The sequence below is a fragment of the Lithobates pipiens genome, unplaced genomic scaffold, assembly GCF_037356315.1.
Source record: "Lithobates pipiens isolate NorthernLeopardFrog02 unplaced genomic scaffold, aLitPip1_a1.2 Scaffold_13, whole genome shotgun sequence".
NCBI lineage: Eukaryota > Metazoa > Chordata > Amphibia > Anura > Ranidae > Lithobates > Lithobates pipiens.
This window is the reverse complement of record NW_027507718.1, coordinates 71421559-71439776: the sequence shown is the minus strand read 5'-3', so window position 1 is coordinate 71439776 and position 18218 is coordinate 71421559. Positions and strand designations below refer to the sequence as shown.

The window sequence follows — 18218 nt, the reverse complement described above, 5'->3', positions numbered from 1 at the left end:
ATTTATGATTTCTTGGTCATTTTTCAGAGAATATGAATAAGACAAAAATGTTTCTTTCACTCTTGGTTAGTGTTTGGCTGAAGCCATTTATTATCAATTAACTGTGTTTACTCTTTTTAAATCATAATCACAACAGAAACTACCCAAATGACCCTGATCAAAAGTTTTCATACCCTGGTTCTTAATGCCATGTATTGCCCCCTATAACATCAATGACAGCTTGAAGTCTTTTGTGGTATTTGTTGATGAGGCTCTTTATCTTCTCAGATGGCAAAGCTGCCCATTCCTCTTGGCAAAAAGCCTCCAGTTCCTGTAAATTCTTGGGCTGTCTTGCATGAACTGCACATTTGAAATCTCCCCAGAGTGGCTCAGTGATATTGAGGTCAGGGACTGAGATTGCCACTCCAGAACCTTTACTTTATTCTGCTGTAGCCAATGACAGGTCGACTTGGCCTTGTGTTTTGGATCATTGTCATGTTGGAATGTCCAAGTACGTCTCATGCGTAGCTTCCTGGCTGATGAATGCAAATGTTCCTCCATACTTTTTTTTTTTTTATAACATTCTGCATTCATCTTGCCATCAATTTTGACCAATGTTCCTCTGCCTTTGTAGCTCGCACATCTCTAAAACATAAGCGATCCACCTCCGTGTTTCACAGTAGGAATGGTGCACATTTCATCATAGGCCTTGTTGACGCCTCTCCAAATGTAGCGTTTATGATTGCGACCAGCAAGCTCAATTTTGGTCTCATCACTCCAAATGACTTTGTGCCCGAAGGTTTGAGGCTGACGAAGTCCGTTTGGACGTAACGTAGGTACGAGGGAAGAGCTACTGATCGTGGTTGTCACCCACGTACCATCTGGAGCTTTTGCACTTGTCACTTTACCGCTGCTTTTTAAAATACTGTATGCTGTGGAGCAATATTGGAAGCACTTTACTCTCCCAGCTGTTTGTTTGTTTACTGCAAATTTTTATCAATAAAAATCGATTGGTACAGTCTACACTGAGATCGTTTTTTTCCTTTTCCTTCGTATGATTGATTTTGGAAATGTTTTCCTTCCTGGATTGGAGCATAGCCTTCACTTATGAGTGGAAACAAGCTTTTATGACCATTTGTTCATTCAGTGGTCCTATGTATTTGGTAAGAGTACCTTATCTACTTGGTGGCGGAAGTACCACAGAGATGTTATAATATTAAGTGTGGCATGCACCGGGTGTTTTTTCACAGCAGTATTCAGCCATTTATCAGCTTATGAACTGTATGGACTATACTCATTTGCCTCCTTTCTAATGGGTCTTTGTTTAATGTTTTTTGGCACCGTAATAGCCTATGAATTTTATTAAGTGAATGTATATTTATTGCGCTGCACTTTTTCATATTTTTTTTACTTACCGTAATTCTAAGGATTCGTGATTTGCCTTTATGGTGTTTAGCTTGCAATTTGTATGTATTTTAGGATCTAGTGTGCGCTGATTGTCTCCTTTTTATATATTTTATACACACACTAATTACAAGCAAACAGATCACAGGTGAGGATGGTTACCTTTAATAGCCATTCAAACCCCTTTGTGTCAACTTGTGTGCATGTTATCAGGCCAATATCACCAGGGTATGTAAACTTTTGATCAGAGTCATTTGGGTAGTTTCTGTTGTCATTATGTTTTAAAAAGAGTAAACACAGTTGATTGATAATAAATGGCTTCAGCCAAACACCAACCATGAGCGAAATAAACGTTGTTGTGTTATCATTCGTATTCCCTGGAAAAATGGGCAAGAAATCATAAATTCTGCCAGGGTATGTCAACTTATGAGAACTGTATATGTGTGTGTGTGTGTGTGTGTGTGTGTATGTATGTGTGTGTATATATATATATATATATATATATATATATATATATATATATATTTATAATACTGCAATATCACAACTGTGATCATCAGATCAGTAAGACATTACGTCACTTGCAGTAGAATGTTGCACTATGATGTCACATCCGATAACCCCGACCACGCTTTTTCGCTGTAGTCATCAGGGGGAGCGTTTACTGATCAGGAGCTTCGTAACCGGAATCGATTCAGCTCCTGGGCTTAGTGCTGGATCATGACTGTCACTGAAATCCAGCGCTGAAGCCCACTGGCTCTCAGTATGCATGCTGCTGTGCTGCAGACCTGATTTCAGGGCTGGAGAACAGTGAGCTGCACACTGAACACAGGCTGCATATTGGATGACAAGAAGCAAAGGAATCCCTGATAATGTATCAAAAAACTCTATACATTAGTCTCTTACTCAGACTTTGCAAATATTTATTCATGTTCGAAATATGCAAGTGTTGTAATTGTTTATGGTGACATTCCATTCTGGAACTTATTTTTTTCTATTTGTTTTTAGGTGGAGGATAGTTTGGAGCTCTCTTTTCTTGGGAGTGATGATGTGAAACTTGACATATTTTTCTTCTATGAAGAAGCTGATTATATGTGGAATGGGGGAACACAAGCTAAAAGTGGCAAGAAATTCAAGTATGATTTTTTTTTTTTTTTTATTTTTTATTTATCACTCCTGTTTATGAGCACAGACCCATTTTTTTTCTCCATTTTTGGATAGGATAAGGGAGGGTTATAGCACCTGTCAATTTTTTTTTTTTTTTTCATCATCTGCATCTCTTTGTGGAGATTTCCATTTACTTCCTTGTCCCATAGTCAGACAGGAAGTGAGAGAAAATCCCTGTAAATTAATGGAATTCATAAGGGACTCCCCAGGTCACCAGAACTAGTGTCCCTATTGGAAGATTTCCCCTCTATTGCTTTCCTGGGGACCCAAAATTTGGAGTTTTCTTTTACTTTGACTTTCAATGATAACAGTAAATAGGACAAATAGAGAGGGTGAATCTCCTTAATGGGGGCACAGACAGCAATAAAAACCTGACAGGAGTTTTAATCCCTCTCCACTCTGTCCAAAACTAAAAAAAACGTTTTGCCATTGGTTATACATTAAGTTGAGGTTAAACCGTATATGTTTAATTGCCCACGTTGAATACATTTAGGCTTGAACCTAAAGCATGCAGTAACTAGTGCAATGAGGCCAGTCAATAAAAAAGCATCTGGAGCACCAAATAGGATGTAGAGCCTTTGAGTGGCTGGTTCTAACTAACCTCAGTCCCACAACAACATCATGAGAAATTATATGTTCAAGCCTGATTTTTTGAATCTGCTGTTTATTTACTAAATAAGAACATCAGCATGGAAGTGACAGTTTATTTATTTTTTTAAGTTTTATTTATCACTTTTTTCATAAGTATACAAACAGTAGCCACTAGCCCCAATGGGCCACATACAAAAAGAAAACTATAATACATTTCTTCAGCATTGACTCTTCCCTCCTGACCCCAAACCCTCACGTAGTGATATAATCAGGATGACAACAAGGCCTTCATTTATCTGCGACCTTGAAGTGAGAAGATAAATATGTCTTAAACCGTAACCACATGTCCTCTTACCGTACCTTATCTATCATACATGCCAGCCATTTATGAAAATATCCCCGGTCCTTCCCTTGAGGAGAATATGCAGTTAATACTTACAATTCAATGGCTACATACCTGTTAGAGCCAGCTGAGGAATTGCTCCATGTGTGGCCACTTAATTCATTACTGTGGTTTCGCTATTCATCCAACTACTTCACACTTTATCAAATGACTGTGGTATGCCCCTGCTAGTGTATGTAGCCTTGTACAGAGGGGCGGCCTTGTTGGCCACAGCTTTCCACGCTGATACTGTTGGAGGGTTGGGCTTTTTCCATCATAACACTATCATTTTTCTAGCATAGTAAATTAGGATCGTCAGCAATGTATGAGTGACTCTTTTGGGGGCTAGATTATCGACCATGCCCAGGAGGCATACCTCCACCGAGGGCTGTATGGGAATGGCTGTTACCTCAGTTATACACTCAGCAACCCCTCACCCAAAACACCTGGATGGCTGCACAGTTCCAGAAAATATGTATAAAATTGTCAGTGAGGGAATGGCACCACCAGCAACTGGACGACTGAGTGTGGAACATCTTAGCCAATTCAGCCAGAGTAAGATATATGCGGTGTAAAAATTTTAATTGAAAAAGCTGATCCTTAGTGGATACCAACCTAGTAAAGTTTATATACTGTATATCATCCCAGTCGTCTCCGTCCATCTGGGGGAACACCTCCTCCCACGCTGCTCTACACCACACAAGGAGATCCCCGACTTCCTTGAACAGATGTATGTATGTATGTATGTGTGTGTGTGTGTGTGTGTGTGTGTATATATGTGTGTATATATATATATATATATATATATATATATATATATATATATATATATATATATATATATATATATATCTCTAAAGTGTCTTCTCTCAGTAGAGATTCCAGATCGCTCATTTGCAGGTTAATACTAGTATCTCCAAATTTGGCAGTGTATGCATGTCTGAGCTGTAGATCATGAAACAAGTGAGTGTTAGGAAGGTTAAAAATTAGTTTTCAGGGCGTCAAACTGTTGAAGTTTCCCGTTATCCACTATATCTTTTATAGTCCTAATACCATAGATAATTGTATCAGGGTACTCACAGAAGTGTATCAGTTTAGGATTTTTCCATAGTGGTGTGTGGGGGGAGTTTGCCGAGGTGTTACTTGTCTTAGTGACTGCTACCCATGCCCTACTGGTTGCACGCATGGATATTGTAATCTTGTGCGATGCCCTAATGCCATAGGAGCCAACAATAGTCGCTTCTAGTGTATTGGTGGTATTGTCCTCAGGTAAACAAAACCACCTGTGTGCAAATACCAGGGGCAATCTACGGGAATCTCACATCTGGGAGACGGTGTCCTGAGTGGAAGAATCTGAGATTTCCCCCACTTGACCTTCAGGCCTGAGAATTTTGCAAAGGAATTTAGAATGTCTAAAGCTGCCGACAGGGAATTCTCTGAGTCACATAGAAAAAGAACCATGTCATCTGCATAAAGTGACGTTTTTTCAGTCAAACTACCCACCGTTATCGCCTGCACCTCCTCGGAGGCCCTCATTGCCTCCGCCAAGGGTTCAGTCATGATGGAGGAAAGACCCGGGGATAAAAGCCATCCTTGACGAGTGCCCCTACCCACTGGAAAAAACTCTGATAGCATATTGTTTAGTTTTATGGTTGCTGTTGGGGAGTGCTAAATAATGTCCACTTTCGAAAATGAGGGCCAAAACCAAATACCTCCAGTACCATCCTCATGTAATTCGAGTCCGTGGAATCAAAGGCTTTTTCCAAATTCAGGAAGACCAGTATCCTGCCACTGGAAATATTGGGCAGCGGTTGGGGGTGTGTGTGAAGACCCTGTGCAGATTGATACCTGTGGCCTTTTTGGGAATAAAACATGTCTGGTCAGGGGAAATAACATGCTGCGGGACTGACCTAAGTCTAGTAGCTAACAGCTTGTCCAGTATTTTGATGTCCATATTTAGTAGAGAAATGTGTCTATACGATGAGCACTGCATTTGGGTCTTTATCTGGCTCGGCTTATAATACTATATGAGCTCCATAAAAGGAGACGAGGAGGTACCCCTTCTGAAAATAATCTGCATATAGTTTCAGTAGTCTGGGCGCAAGGGTTTCCGAGTAGCGGAGGTACCACTCAATTGGCATACCGTCTGGGCCCAGGGTCTTACTGCAGGGTAACGACCCTATTGCAGACACGACCTCCTCCTCCCCAAATGAGGCATTAAGTCCATTGGCAGCTCAGGCAACTGTAGGGCCCCCAAGGCGTTCAGGAGGTCCCTGGTGGCATATGGCATTATAGGGGAGTACAAGGACCTATAAAAGGATACAAACGCCTGTACTATATCCTCTCTATCTTTCAATAGTAGTCCAGATGGGGAAAGCATGCAGGGGACTACAGTTGGAGATGTGTCTACTGCCGTTAAAAGAGCGAAGAGTTTGCTATTTTTGTCCCCTTTTTCAAAAACGCTCCCTTGCAGTTGACAAGTAGTCCTCTCTAGACCCCTGAGAACCTAATTGCAGAGTAATTTGTAGTGGGGTGTGATCAGAGATACCACCCCCCAAACCCCCACCCCCCAGAAGGTAGGAAGCCTCAGTTATCGGGAGCAGTAGGGTCCCAACACCAGGTCTATCCTGGAGGAGGAAGCATGTACCGAGAACAGGTATGAGTTGCATCTATCTGTTGGATGCTTCCACCTCCAGATCACGGCAAGACCTGCAGCTTCTGCCCAATGCGACAAGTCATAGTTAGGAGCTCTACATGGATTGGATGTATCCAACGTGTAGTCTAAAACGTTATTAAAATCACCGTCCACCAACCGCTTAAATAGGGCATGTGGCGCTAGTTTCTCCAGTACCTTGTCTATAGAGTATTCCTTGAAAAAAAGGGGGGGGGGGATTCACATTTACCAGGGCCAGTCTGTCTGAGTATACCTCAATTATTACCACCAAGTAACGTCCCCCAGGATCAGTAATCACCTTTTCTACGGAACAGGGTAGGGACCTATGCAGTAAAATTGACACACTCCTGGCATAGGATGAAAATGTGGCATGTTGTGCATCCAGGGATGTTTCATGGCCAGAATTGTGTTGCCCAGTAAATGGGTTTCTTATATGAACATTATGTGGGGTTGCCTGAGCCTGTAAAAATGTCAGCACCAGGGCTCTTTTTTTTTTTTTTGTATTTTGAATTCAATCCCTTGACATTCCAGGAGATGATTCTAACATTTAAAGATATGACTGCAATTCCAAAAACTGCCACAAGATGGAGGCCTAGGATTAAAAGGTGAGGTCTTGAGTCACACAGAGCCATACATCATGCTGAAGAATACCAGTAACCCACCCACATAAATCACATTGCATTACCGGTTTTTGAGTGTCACCAGGCCTACCAACAGTGCAAGACTGAGGATGGCACCACAAACCGGCAACTGCACAAAAGGTGGAACCAGTGCAAAAAAATATGAAAAAACATGGAAAAAAATAAAAACTTAAACAGTCCCATCAATATTCTAACAGTCCCTGTCTCACCAACTTGAACCAAAAAAACAAAGGGAAAAATATACTAGCCAGCAGACTTGATCCCCAAAACTGAAACAACATTTGGAATGCTGTGTTGAAGAGTCACTCCATACCCCCCTGAGGAGGGAACTAAAGTGTCTCAAGGGGGTGATCCGTTAAGTCTGGCACACTCTGCCTTTTGTGAACACTCAGTTTTGTAGGGAGAGGTCCTAGCTCCATGCAGATTTCAGAGATGGAGCACTAAGCAATTATAAAGGAGCTGCAACACCCTGTATGAAATGTTTTGTGCATAAAATGTCAAGATATGTGAGATACACTACCCTTGGCAGCAGCACACTGCTATGGAACATTCTAGGAAGAGCAGCAGGGGATAGGATTGCAATTTAGAGCAAATGTACCAGCCTGTACTTCAAAGGATAGTGAGAAAACAACCAAAAACTGCCAAACGTTTCCCCAGAAAAAAGAAAGAAGGGTAACAGCACAAAACTGATTTACGTTAATCCAGGGTATCCAGCCAATCTGAGACATCAGAGGGAACCTCAAAGTATTTCCCAGGGTTCCATGCGGACCTTGCTGGGGTATAGCATACTACATGTGAGCCCCTTTTCCCAAAGCCTTTTCTGGACCTCCACGAATGTGCGACGGCGCCTCTGTAACTCCGGGGAAAAGTCTGGAAAGAAATGTAAGGTCGTATTTTCGAACCAAAGCTGTGATTTCTTTCTGGCTTCAGCAAGGTCTCTATCTTGATAATTTAAAAGGCATACCAGGAAGGACCTAGGCAAGGTGCCCTGCAGTCTCTGGCCCATCGGAACCCTATGAGCATGCGCCACAATATATGCTGAGGAGACTTGCTGCAGAGATAGGATGTGTTTAAGGAAACTTTCAGTGAAGCTGGTAGGGTGGGTGCCCTCAGCGCCCTCCGGGAGGCCTACCACGCGCATATTATTGCGGCACAGTCTATTTTTGTTGTCTTCAGTCTTCAGAGATACGATTCTCGGCGGAAGCGAAACGGCCCCTAAATTTGTCCATGTCTTGTCTCATAAGGCCACACTCCATGGCCAGTGTCTATCCTCCCCATCACTAGGATTTTACTCTCGTCGATGGCCATGGTGGAGGCATTTGTCGCTGGTTGTTCCATACCTGAGAGCTGCTGAGGGTCTTCTCCATGTCCCTTTAAAGCTGCAGGGCCGTCCGTATGGCTGCGGCCCGCTCCGCTCTAAAAGGCAAGATAGCTGCCGCACGTGTCACTGCCGGGGAGCTCTGTACCTTGGGAGTCGGCTGTTTCTTCGCTGAGCACCTTCTAGATGGCATCTATGGAGCTAGGAAGTGTCCCCGAGGCAGCTGTTGGCTAGGATGCCACTTAGTACAGGAGAAATGGACAGGATTATTTGCTTTGGAGCCGGAGCTCTTCCGCACACGTCCTCTTGCCTTCACATCCAGACATGCCCCGACAGTTTACTGTTTAAGCACAATTAAAATTACTAGAAGTTCCCCAGAACATAGCAAATTTTCACTTTCGCTTTTTGGGTTCAGATCCACTTTAAAGAATAAGTTCATCTTTGGTAACATGTTACGTGTTACACCCATATTCAGGGTGAAACATGTTATGAACGGACCGATCTCCACTGTGACAGCTAGCGGGGTTCTTCTTCCTCCCTACTAGCTGTCAAAATGTAAAAAAAAGTGACTGAGCGGTGCTCTGCACCCAGCCACGCCACTAATTGACAGGGCTCTGTGCATGGAAAATGACAAGGGTCAGCAGCTGTCTGCTTGTAGTTTTCAAGGAACTACCATGGTGCTGTGGAGTGCCATGGTAGTTCATTCATGCTTCCTGACAGATTTTACCTGCTTACCCGTATGAGAAGAATGGGCAAGCAGATACACTGGCAAATCTTCTGGAGATCTGCATGGCACCAGACATCTATTGATTGCTGGTGCAATGCTTTACAGGCTCCAAAAAGACGATCATTGCACTTCTTTTTTTTATTTTTTTTTTTTTATTTTTTTTTTAAATCTTCAAAAAAATGTGCGTTTTTATTATTTTTCTGCAAAAAGTGAACTTGCCCTTTAAGACTGTTGAATACATAGAACACCACGTTGCTAATATATCAGCACTGAGCAATCATTAAAGTAGTTGTAAACCTCTAATGTGGAAAATAAAAATCACAAATTAACAAGTACATCCTTCCATAGCGTGTACTTGCCTGAATCCAAAGCTCCAAGTGCCATTTGTCTTTCATCTCGCCTCTCTCTGTGATCTGCATGATTCAATGATAAGACTCTAGAGCAAGGGTCTCCAAACTTTCTGAGCAAAGGGCTAGTTTATCGTCCTTGAGGCTTTAAAGGGGCCAGACTGCAGCCAGTGGGATTAGAAAACGTGGTGGTGGTCAGAGGTGACATCATTTTTGCTAATATTGGTTTAGCAAGCCCAAACATTTATGAAACAAGCATGCTGGCTAGTCAAAGTGGAATCATAACTCCTGATTTACATACTTGTCTATTTGACAGCTAAGCAGTTTGCATTTTTGAAAGGTAGGTTAGTGATTTTCTTTTCAGGCACTGACCAAGAACAAGTTTGCAAATTAGGAGTTTTGACTTCACTCTGACGTTCCTGACAGGCTCCATGGCAGCATACGTGGGGGTTGACCCCACCTCCATAACTACCCAATAGGATCACTCCCTCCCTATAAATTTCAGCTGTGAGCTCCTAGCCATGTTCCTTTTTTTTGTCCTCCTCCGTAGGACCATATGTTTGGTTCTCCTACCTGAAGACTATGTCCTATGATCACGATCGGCCGTTTGATATGGTGTCACATCCCTCCGATAAGCCTTGACTGTTAGCAGGGTATGGAGTGTATTGCAGAGTAAGCACTGAAGAGCTGGAATGTCTATTGGAAGGCAAGCACGCACAGGCCTGTTTGCCTAGCAGTTTTCAGGTGGCCATTATCTGTCTTGAAAGCCCGGTGTGTGTACGGACGTTCCTGGCCGAATCGATCATAGGTGGTGGTAAGCGATGGCCTACAGGGCAGCAGTGTTTTTATTTGTTGTATTGTGTTTTTTCTGCATTACTTGTCCTTTTAACTTTTGCCTATGCAGCGGCTGGATCCCTGTGCGTTCCAGACGCCGCTCCCTCTTACTTCGGGGTTCCGTCTGCATTTCTGCGCATGCATAGTCCTGGAAGGAAAGCGAGGCTTGGTTTTGCGCATGCGCGCGAGTATCACGGGCCTTGTGCGGCTGTGACGTCACGCGGCACCAATTTTAAATGCCTGGGGATGCCTTTGGATCTCAGGAACGATCGTGGGCATAACAGCGACTTCCCTGAGCATCTGCAGCGCATACCCCAGGTAAGTGCAAATTCAGATGGGTCTGAATTTTGTCTTTTTGCTTGTGGATGTCTGACATATTGCCTGTTCCACCTGCAGTGATTTTGGTATCAGTCATGGACTCTTCACTGCCTCCTGGTGGCCAGTCCTCTTGCAGCAGGTAAGATTTGGGAAAGCGTTTGTTTTCCTTTGCCTACCTGCTGGGGTGGAAGGGAGTGGAGTATGGTCATTATTCCTGACTTTTTGCCTTTTTTTTTCTTTCTATTTCTTTCTTTTCCTCTTTCCTCAGCCCTTCTAGGTCTGCCCAACAACAAAGTAGTTCCCACAGAAGGAGCGGGTCTTCTAAATCGCACCACCGGCACTCCTCCTCTGGTTCTAGACACCATGGTTCCTCCTCTAAGTCCAAGGACCATGGTAGAGGCTCTCCTCACCCCCCCACACCAATCTCACAGTAAGGGCCTGGAGAGATCCTGTTGGGGATGCAGGGCCCCAGTTCCTGCCAGCAAGTCTCTCTCCGCTGTTTCTTTAAAGCAGCTAATGAGAGGGAAGGTGCAGACCACCACTTGGAAATATTGATTAAGCGGGTCGTGAAAGAGTCATTGCAGGAGAAAGACGCTGAAAAGCCTTGTGATTCCCCTCCAGATCCGCTGATTCCCCTGTCAGGGGAGGGACAAGTCCATGAGACATGGGAGTCTTCCTATCCTAGTCACCAGTCAGCTCCCCCTTCGGATAGTGGGTCAGAAGCAGATGATCGTGGGATGGGCTTTGAATACGCCTTGGTTCCTTCTCTGGTGAAAGCAGTTAAAGAAGCTCTGAACTGGAAAGACCCAGTAATTTCTCCTCCTAAGCAGTGAACATTTTTCAAACAGCTCAGTAAGGAGTGTCATTATTTTCCTTTTCTCACTGAAGTAGGAGCCATCATTTCTGAAGAATGGGGCAAGATGGATAAAAAAAGTTCTATGCAATCTAAGATCTCAAAACTATACCCTTTCAAGGAAGAAGAGGTTAAACCCCTTGAGTCATCTCCCTTGGTGGATGCCACATTAATGAGACTGGTGAGGTATGGTTCTCCTGGAAGATACGGTCTCATTTAAAGATCCTCTGGAGAGACGGATTGATTCCGACCTAAAACAGATTTATTTGACAGCACGCACAGTTTGCAAACCTATCCTGGCCTTAGAGGCATGGTCAGACAATGTGAATGAGTCTCTTAAGCCCCGTACACACGAGCGGACTTTTCAACATCCAAAGTCCGACGGAATGATTCCGTCAGACTTTTCGCTCATGTGTGGGCTGCAACGGACTTTTGATTCGCAAAAGTCTGACAGACTTTAGAAAATGGAACATGCTTCAAATTTTTCAGACGGAACTCCGCCGGACCCAGTTCCTACCGAAAAATTCGCTCGTGTGTATGCTATTCCGACGGACTAAAACCGATGCTATTGGCTACTGGCTATGAACTTCCTTATTCGAGTCCAGTCGTACGTCATCACGTTCGAATCCGTCGGAGTTTGGTGTGATTGTGTGTGGCCAAGTCCGCTCATTCGAAAAGTCCGTCGGAACTCTGTCGGAACTCTGTCGGAAGTCTGTCGGACATAAGTCCGCTCGTGTGTACGGGGCTTTAGAGGTATCTCTGAAGAAGTAGCCAAGAGATCTCCAATTCAGGAAATCAGGCTGGCCTCCGCCTTACTGGGGGAGATCTCTATTGACGTTATTCACCTAGTGGCCCGGGTAATGTTGTCAGCGGTCACCGCTCGTCGGGCCTTGTGGCTCCGACCCTGGTTGGCGGATCCAGCTTCTAAGCAAGCTTGGTGCCATATTCCCTTTGAGGGCACCTCCCTCTTTGGCAGCAAGCTTGAAAGCGCCATAACCCAGGCCACGGGTGGTAAGTTGGGGTTCCTCCCTCAGGATAGGCTCTTGCAGAACCAAAAAACGCACCTTTTCAAGATTACAGAATTCCGATCATGCAAAGGAAGCACGCAGTTACAGGTCTGGTCGTGAATTTTCAAGATCAAAGAAATCCAGGCAGTCCTCTTCTAAAAAAAAAAAAAACCCAAAAGGGGCTTCCTTTGGTAACCAGCACTCCACTAAGTCCTTTTGAATTTGGGACCGCTCAAACATGTCAGGTGGCGGCTTGCCTTTTCCACTTCTGACAGGTTTGAGCGGCCTCAATTCGGGACTTCTGGACCATCAAGACGGTCTCCTGAGGCCACACCCGAGTGTTTAACAGCACTCCCAGACTAAGATTTATGCTTGCAAATCTTCCAAGTTCAGAGGAAAAGAAACAAGTTCTTTTAGCTTATGTAAGCTGTTTATTGGCTCAAGGCGCAGCCATTCCTGTTCCAGATGGCGAATGAGGCGAAGGCATGCATTCCCCTCTAGTCTTGGTGCAGAAGAAGAACGGCACATGGAGGCCACTCATAGACTTGACTCATCTCAAACGGTTTATCCGAAAAGGAAGAATTCAAGATGTAATCCCTATTAACGATCCAACAGTCGGTCCATCCAGGGGACTGGTTGGTGTCAATAGACTTGAAAGATGCCTACTTTCACGTTGCAGTGGCATCAGACTTCCAAAAGTTCCTTCGGTTCGCAGTAGGCGATCAACATTTACAGTTTATCTGCCTTCCATTTGGTCTCACAACATCACCTCGGGTGTTCCCCAAGGTTCTGCTAGCTGTTGTGGCTCTGCTCAGAGTCAAAGGAATTCCTCTACACCACTATTTAGACGACCTCCTCCTTCTAGCCAAGGACGAGGGTCAACTTCTAGAATACAGAAGTCTAGTAATTTCCACCCTTCAAGAGTTCGGATAGCTCCTGAATTTAGAAAAAAGTCACCTGAATCCATCTCAGTCTCTTGTATTTCTAGGTGCCCTTTTCAACACAGTGGAAGGCACCATCTCGTTACCCGAGGAGAAGATTGTGATGACCCGGAACAGAATTCGCTCAACCCTCGCTGCTTCTCACCTGACCGCTCTTCAATATCTGAAGGTGATTGGCACCATGGCAGCCACCATTCCCATGGTGAAGTGGGCGCACTGGCACACTTGCCCATTCCTGAAAGGGTTTCTCCAACAATGGGATTCTCCCAGCAAGAATTGGCGCATCCTTCTCACTCCATCCATGAGAGAGTCTCTCCTTTGGTGGCTCAAAGGGAAAAATCTCCGCAACTGCCATTTGCTCCTTCCCATCACATGGGTTACAAAAACATCAGATGCCAGCAATTGGGGCTGGGGCGCTCATGGCAGATGGAGCTCACCATCTCAAAGGATTGTGTCCAATATACAGGAACTGCGGGCAGCCTTTCAGGTCCTTCCGCCATCTGATAGTGAACGCCTCAGTGATGCTCCGGTTGGACAATAGAACCGCGGTGGCTTACATAAGGAAGCAAGGTGGAATCCGCAGCTGGTCTCTCCTACGAGAGGTGGAGCCAATCATGAACTGGGCTCAGAATAATTTATTCAACATTTCGGCAGTCTACATTCCAGGGGTTCAGAATGTACAGGCGGACTTTCTATCTCATGTTCAAATGGACAACGAGTGGTCCCTAAACAAAGAGGTGTTCAATTGGCTTCTAACACTGGGAGTGTTTCCAGAAGTGGATCTCCTTGCAACCCCATGCAATTACAAGCTGACCAAGTATTATTCGAGGTTCCGTGATCCCCAAGCCTATGGGATAGATGCCCTCACGGATGGGTGGAGGTTCAACAAGGCATACACCTTCCCTCCAGTACCTGTGATACTCCAGTTTCTCCTCAGGCTCAGAACAGAGGATGTGGAAGTCATAGCAGTAATACCGTTCTGGCCCAACAGGACTCGGTTCCTCTTCCTCTCAGGCCGAATCTTCTGTCACAAGGCACAAACATGCATCCATGTCCAGCTCAGCTACTCCGGGTCTGGTTTTGGAAAGGGGAAGGCTTGAAGCCTTAGGTTGTCCTGAAGAAGCCATTCCAACTCTTCTGAATGCCAGAAGTAAGAGCACGAATAGAGTTTATGAACGGATTTGATCCAAGTTTTCAGAACACATGTTATCTAGACCTAATCCGTGTGGTTCTCCAGAGGTCCAGGATATCCTTAGTTTTCGGCAATCAGGTTTGGATTTGCCTCTAGCAGTAAGCTCTCTTTGGGTACAAATATCAGCCATCTCTGCGTCTACAGGAATTTTATGGGCTAATCACTGCCTGATTCGTCTGTTCTTCAAGGGTGCTATCAGACTTGGACCTCAAAGAAAAACAAGATTTCCTAAGTGGGATCTTCCTCTTGTTCTAGATTTCCTTTCCACATTTGGAACAGATCCTGACAAACCTCTATCAGTCAAAGATCTTATGCTCAAGACCGTATTCCTGGTGGCAGTAACATCAACCAAAAGAGTGTCTGAAATCAGAAACCTAGGTTCCAAGGAACCGTTCCTGTCCTTTTTCCCCAGATAGAACAGTGTTAATCCCCATGCTGGGCTCAAACCCTAAAGTAACATCTATTTTTCATGAAAATCAATAAATTGTGTTGCCTACCTTTTGAGGCAACAGAGGGTCAAGATGTCCATCCCCTCGATGTGGGACATACTTTGAGTCAATATCTGGAAGCTACAGAATCATTTAGACAAACGGACTTCCTCTTCATTCTTCTACTGGGAAAAAATAAAGGAAAATGGGCTTCAATCAGATCCATTTCTGCTTAGATAGTTCAGACCATTCAAAAGGCCTATAAAGCGAAGGGCTTGTCTCCTCCAGAGACAGTGACTGCACACTCAACTTGGAGTATCTCAACTTCCTGGGTGGCTTCCTGTCATGGCGTGCCTGAAGTTATATGTAGAGCGGCTTCCTGATCATCTATTAATACTTTTGTTTCCCACTATTGTGTTGAACCAGCCGCTTTGTCATTCGTTAATTTTGGTTGGAAAGTGCTGTCAGTTGACAGTGTTAAATAAATGTATTTTTCTTTGCTCAGCATTGTTCCCACACGGGTGTGTTTGGCAAGTTATTTCCCACAGATTTCTGCCTCCAAAGGGAAAATGTATATCAAATACTTATCGTAGTTTTCCTTTCCTGCTCCATGGCAGCAGGAGTCCCTCCCAATGCTTAGAGTAGGCTAGTTACAAAACATGGCTAGGAGTTCATAGCTGAAATTTATAGGGAGGGGTCCTATTGATTGTAATGGAGGCAGGGTCAACCCACACGTATGCTGCCATGGAGCTTATCAGGAAAGGAAAATTACAGTAAGTATTTGATATACATTTTCTGTTTTCTAATCTCCATGCTTGTTCCAGATTCAGGACTCAGAACATATATTGATGCAAGAAACAGCCTGGTAACTAATCTACTTAGCAATGCCAATAATGTCCTTATATCACTCTGTGTACACGTACACGTTTCCTTTAGGCCAGGTTCACACTAGCTACTGCAGCGGCTTGCAGCAGGGGTCCGGTGCGTCCCTGTTCTCCGTTTCAAGGGCAGATCGGGCATGAATTGTTGCCTGAATTTGGACCTTAAACAAAGCCAAAAATGCACAGGACCCTTTTCCTTTGTCTTTCGCAGCCACCTTGGAGCTGTGTGAACCGTCTCCATTGAGAGCCTGTCACAGTCTCCTGTCGTGGGAATTGGATGTGGAGAAATTCACATAAGTGTGAACCCAGCTCATCACTTATGCGAATTGGATGCAGGTATTCCCTTAAGGCTGGGTTCAAACTTATGCAAATTGGATGCGTTTTTTTTTTTTAAAGGGGTTGTAAACCCTTGTGTTTTTTCACCTTAATGTATCCTATGCATTAAGGTGAAAAAACACCTGCAGTCACTGGGTCCCAGCCCCCCGTTTTTTTACTTTCCTGAGCCCCTTCATGTCTTCAGCGAGGATGCGCTTTCCCTCTCTCCACGGCGTCCCGGCTCTTGATTGGATAGATTGATAGCAGCTCAGCCATTGGCTCGCACTGCGGTCAATCAAATCCAATGACGCGGTCGTCGTGGGGCAGGGCCGAGTCCAGAATTCGTGTCTGTGGATGCAAATGCTGGACTTGGGAGTGTGCCCGCAAGGTAACCCCCTCGGGAGAGTGCTTCTCCTAGGGCAGTGATGGCGAACCATGGCACCCCAGATATTTTGGAACTACATTTCCCATAATGCTTATGCATTCTGCAGTGTAGTGGAGCATCATGGGAAATGTAGTTTCAAAACGTCTGGGGTGCCAAGGTTCGCCATCACTGTCCTAGGGAGTTATCTGATGTGGGGAGGAGCCATGAGAGACACCGGGGGACCCCAGAAGAGGATGTTCGGGGGCCATTCTGCAAAACGAGCTGCACAGTGGAGGTAAGTATATGTTTTTTATAAAAAAAAAAAAAAAGATCTTTTACAATCACTTTAAGACTGTGTTCACACTTTTGGATGCAGGTTTTCCCTTAAGTCTGGGTTTACACTTATGCGAATTGGATGCAGGTTTCCCCTGCATTCAATTTGCATGACAGCTGATGTGATTGCAATGGAGCTAGTTCACACAGCTCTGGGGCTGCCACGGAGCACACTGGAAAAGAGTTCTGTGCATCTTTGGCTCGGTTTCAGGTCTGAATTCGAACCTGACTCGCCCCTGAAAGAGAGAACAGGGATGCACTGGACCCCTGCTGCAAGCCACAGCGAGTGTAAACCCGGCCAAAAAATAATGTGCCAGAGTCGTTTTTTTTTTTTTTTTTTGTTTTGCATTTAGTACTCCAGAAACTAATTGTATGTTTTCCCCTTTTTATTTCAGATACTTGTTTCCAAAATTTACACTTTGCTGGACAGAGTTTTTAGAGCTGAAGGTTCAAGTGCCATGTGAAACATTGGATTATATTGAAGCCAATTATGGCAAAAACTGGGATGTTCCTCTTAAAGTATGGGATTGGAAACACTCCCCACCCAATGTACAGCCAAATGGAATCTGGCCTCTGGATGAGTGGGATGAGGTCATTCAGTTATTCTAGAGGAGTAAAATGTCAGCTCTGTCCTTGTGACACTGTGCTGAACACTGTCACTTGGTGTCACATTTTATGGAACTTTCTCTATTTGTAATGAACTTGCAAGTTCTGGGCACTTGAAACAAAGTCATTTTTAACTTTCTAGCCCATGTTGCAAGAATGACAGGCTGCTATATGGGATACAGATTTAGGTCTTCTTTCTTTACCTAAAAACTACTATACTGAACTGTGACTTGTCTTGCATAGGATAACAAGCTAATGCTGTGGTTTTTGTTTTGTGTTCACTACTAATAAATTGTGATATGATATGATTTTCTCTGAAAAATAAAATATACGTTTTACTGAAAATATTGATGAGGATGTCCCTTCCCTTTGATTTTTAGTTTTGTAAAGTTATTGCATGTGGCGGGGAAAGATTAGAACCTCTATCTACTTTTTATTGCTGTCTGTGTACCCATTGTGTAGATTACCCCTCACTTCCTGTTCAGAAGACACACCAGTAATTGAGAGGCAATATCCCTAGAGTGTGGAAAAAGACCACATTTGTTTGTTCCCCTTTTAATGCTTAACTTAATTTCTGCTCTGGTGACAATGGTGAATCTTCCCAAAATAGACACAGAGACAACAGTACAGACCCAAGAGCATGTGCATCATTCTAAACATGAACTGGAAAGATCAAAGGAGGAAGTTGTCTGAGGATATCAGAAAGTTAGTTCTAGACCAGCATTTCAATGGTAAAGGCCATCTTTCAAGCAGCTTGATGTCACTGTCAATGCAGAAATTTAGGGTCCATTGCATGTAGCCATCCACCCAGGTTGTGGACGCATGGGGAGAATTGACCTCAGATTGAAGATAGTGCACATGGCACAAGCAGCTCCCCAGGCATGGGAGTTCTGTGTGTAAGGACCCTTAAAAAAAA

The 18218-nt window shown here is 44.2% G+C and overlaps 1 protein-coding gene across 2 annotated transcripts in view; it reads left to right on the top strand.

Annotated features, from left to right (window-relative positions):
* Positions 1 to 17647, top strand: part of FKTN (fukutin) — a 55770-nt gene extending 38123 nt beyond the window's left edge. For both annotated transcript variants that reach the window (XM_077475179.1, XM_077475178.1), the window contains exons 9-10: positions 2392 to 2519; positions 17092 to 17647. In XM_077475179.1, the coding sequence (XP_077331305.1) occupies positions 2392 to 2519; positions 17092 to 17305 (342 nt within the window). In that variant the 3' untranslated portion in view covers positions 17306 to 17647. The remainder of the gene's footprint in view (positions 1 to 2391; positions 2520 to 17091) is intronic.
* The last annotated feature ends 571 nt before the right edge of the window (positions 17648 to 18218 follow it).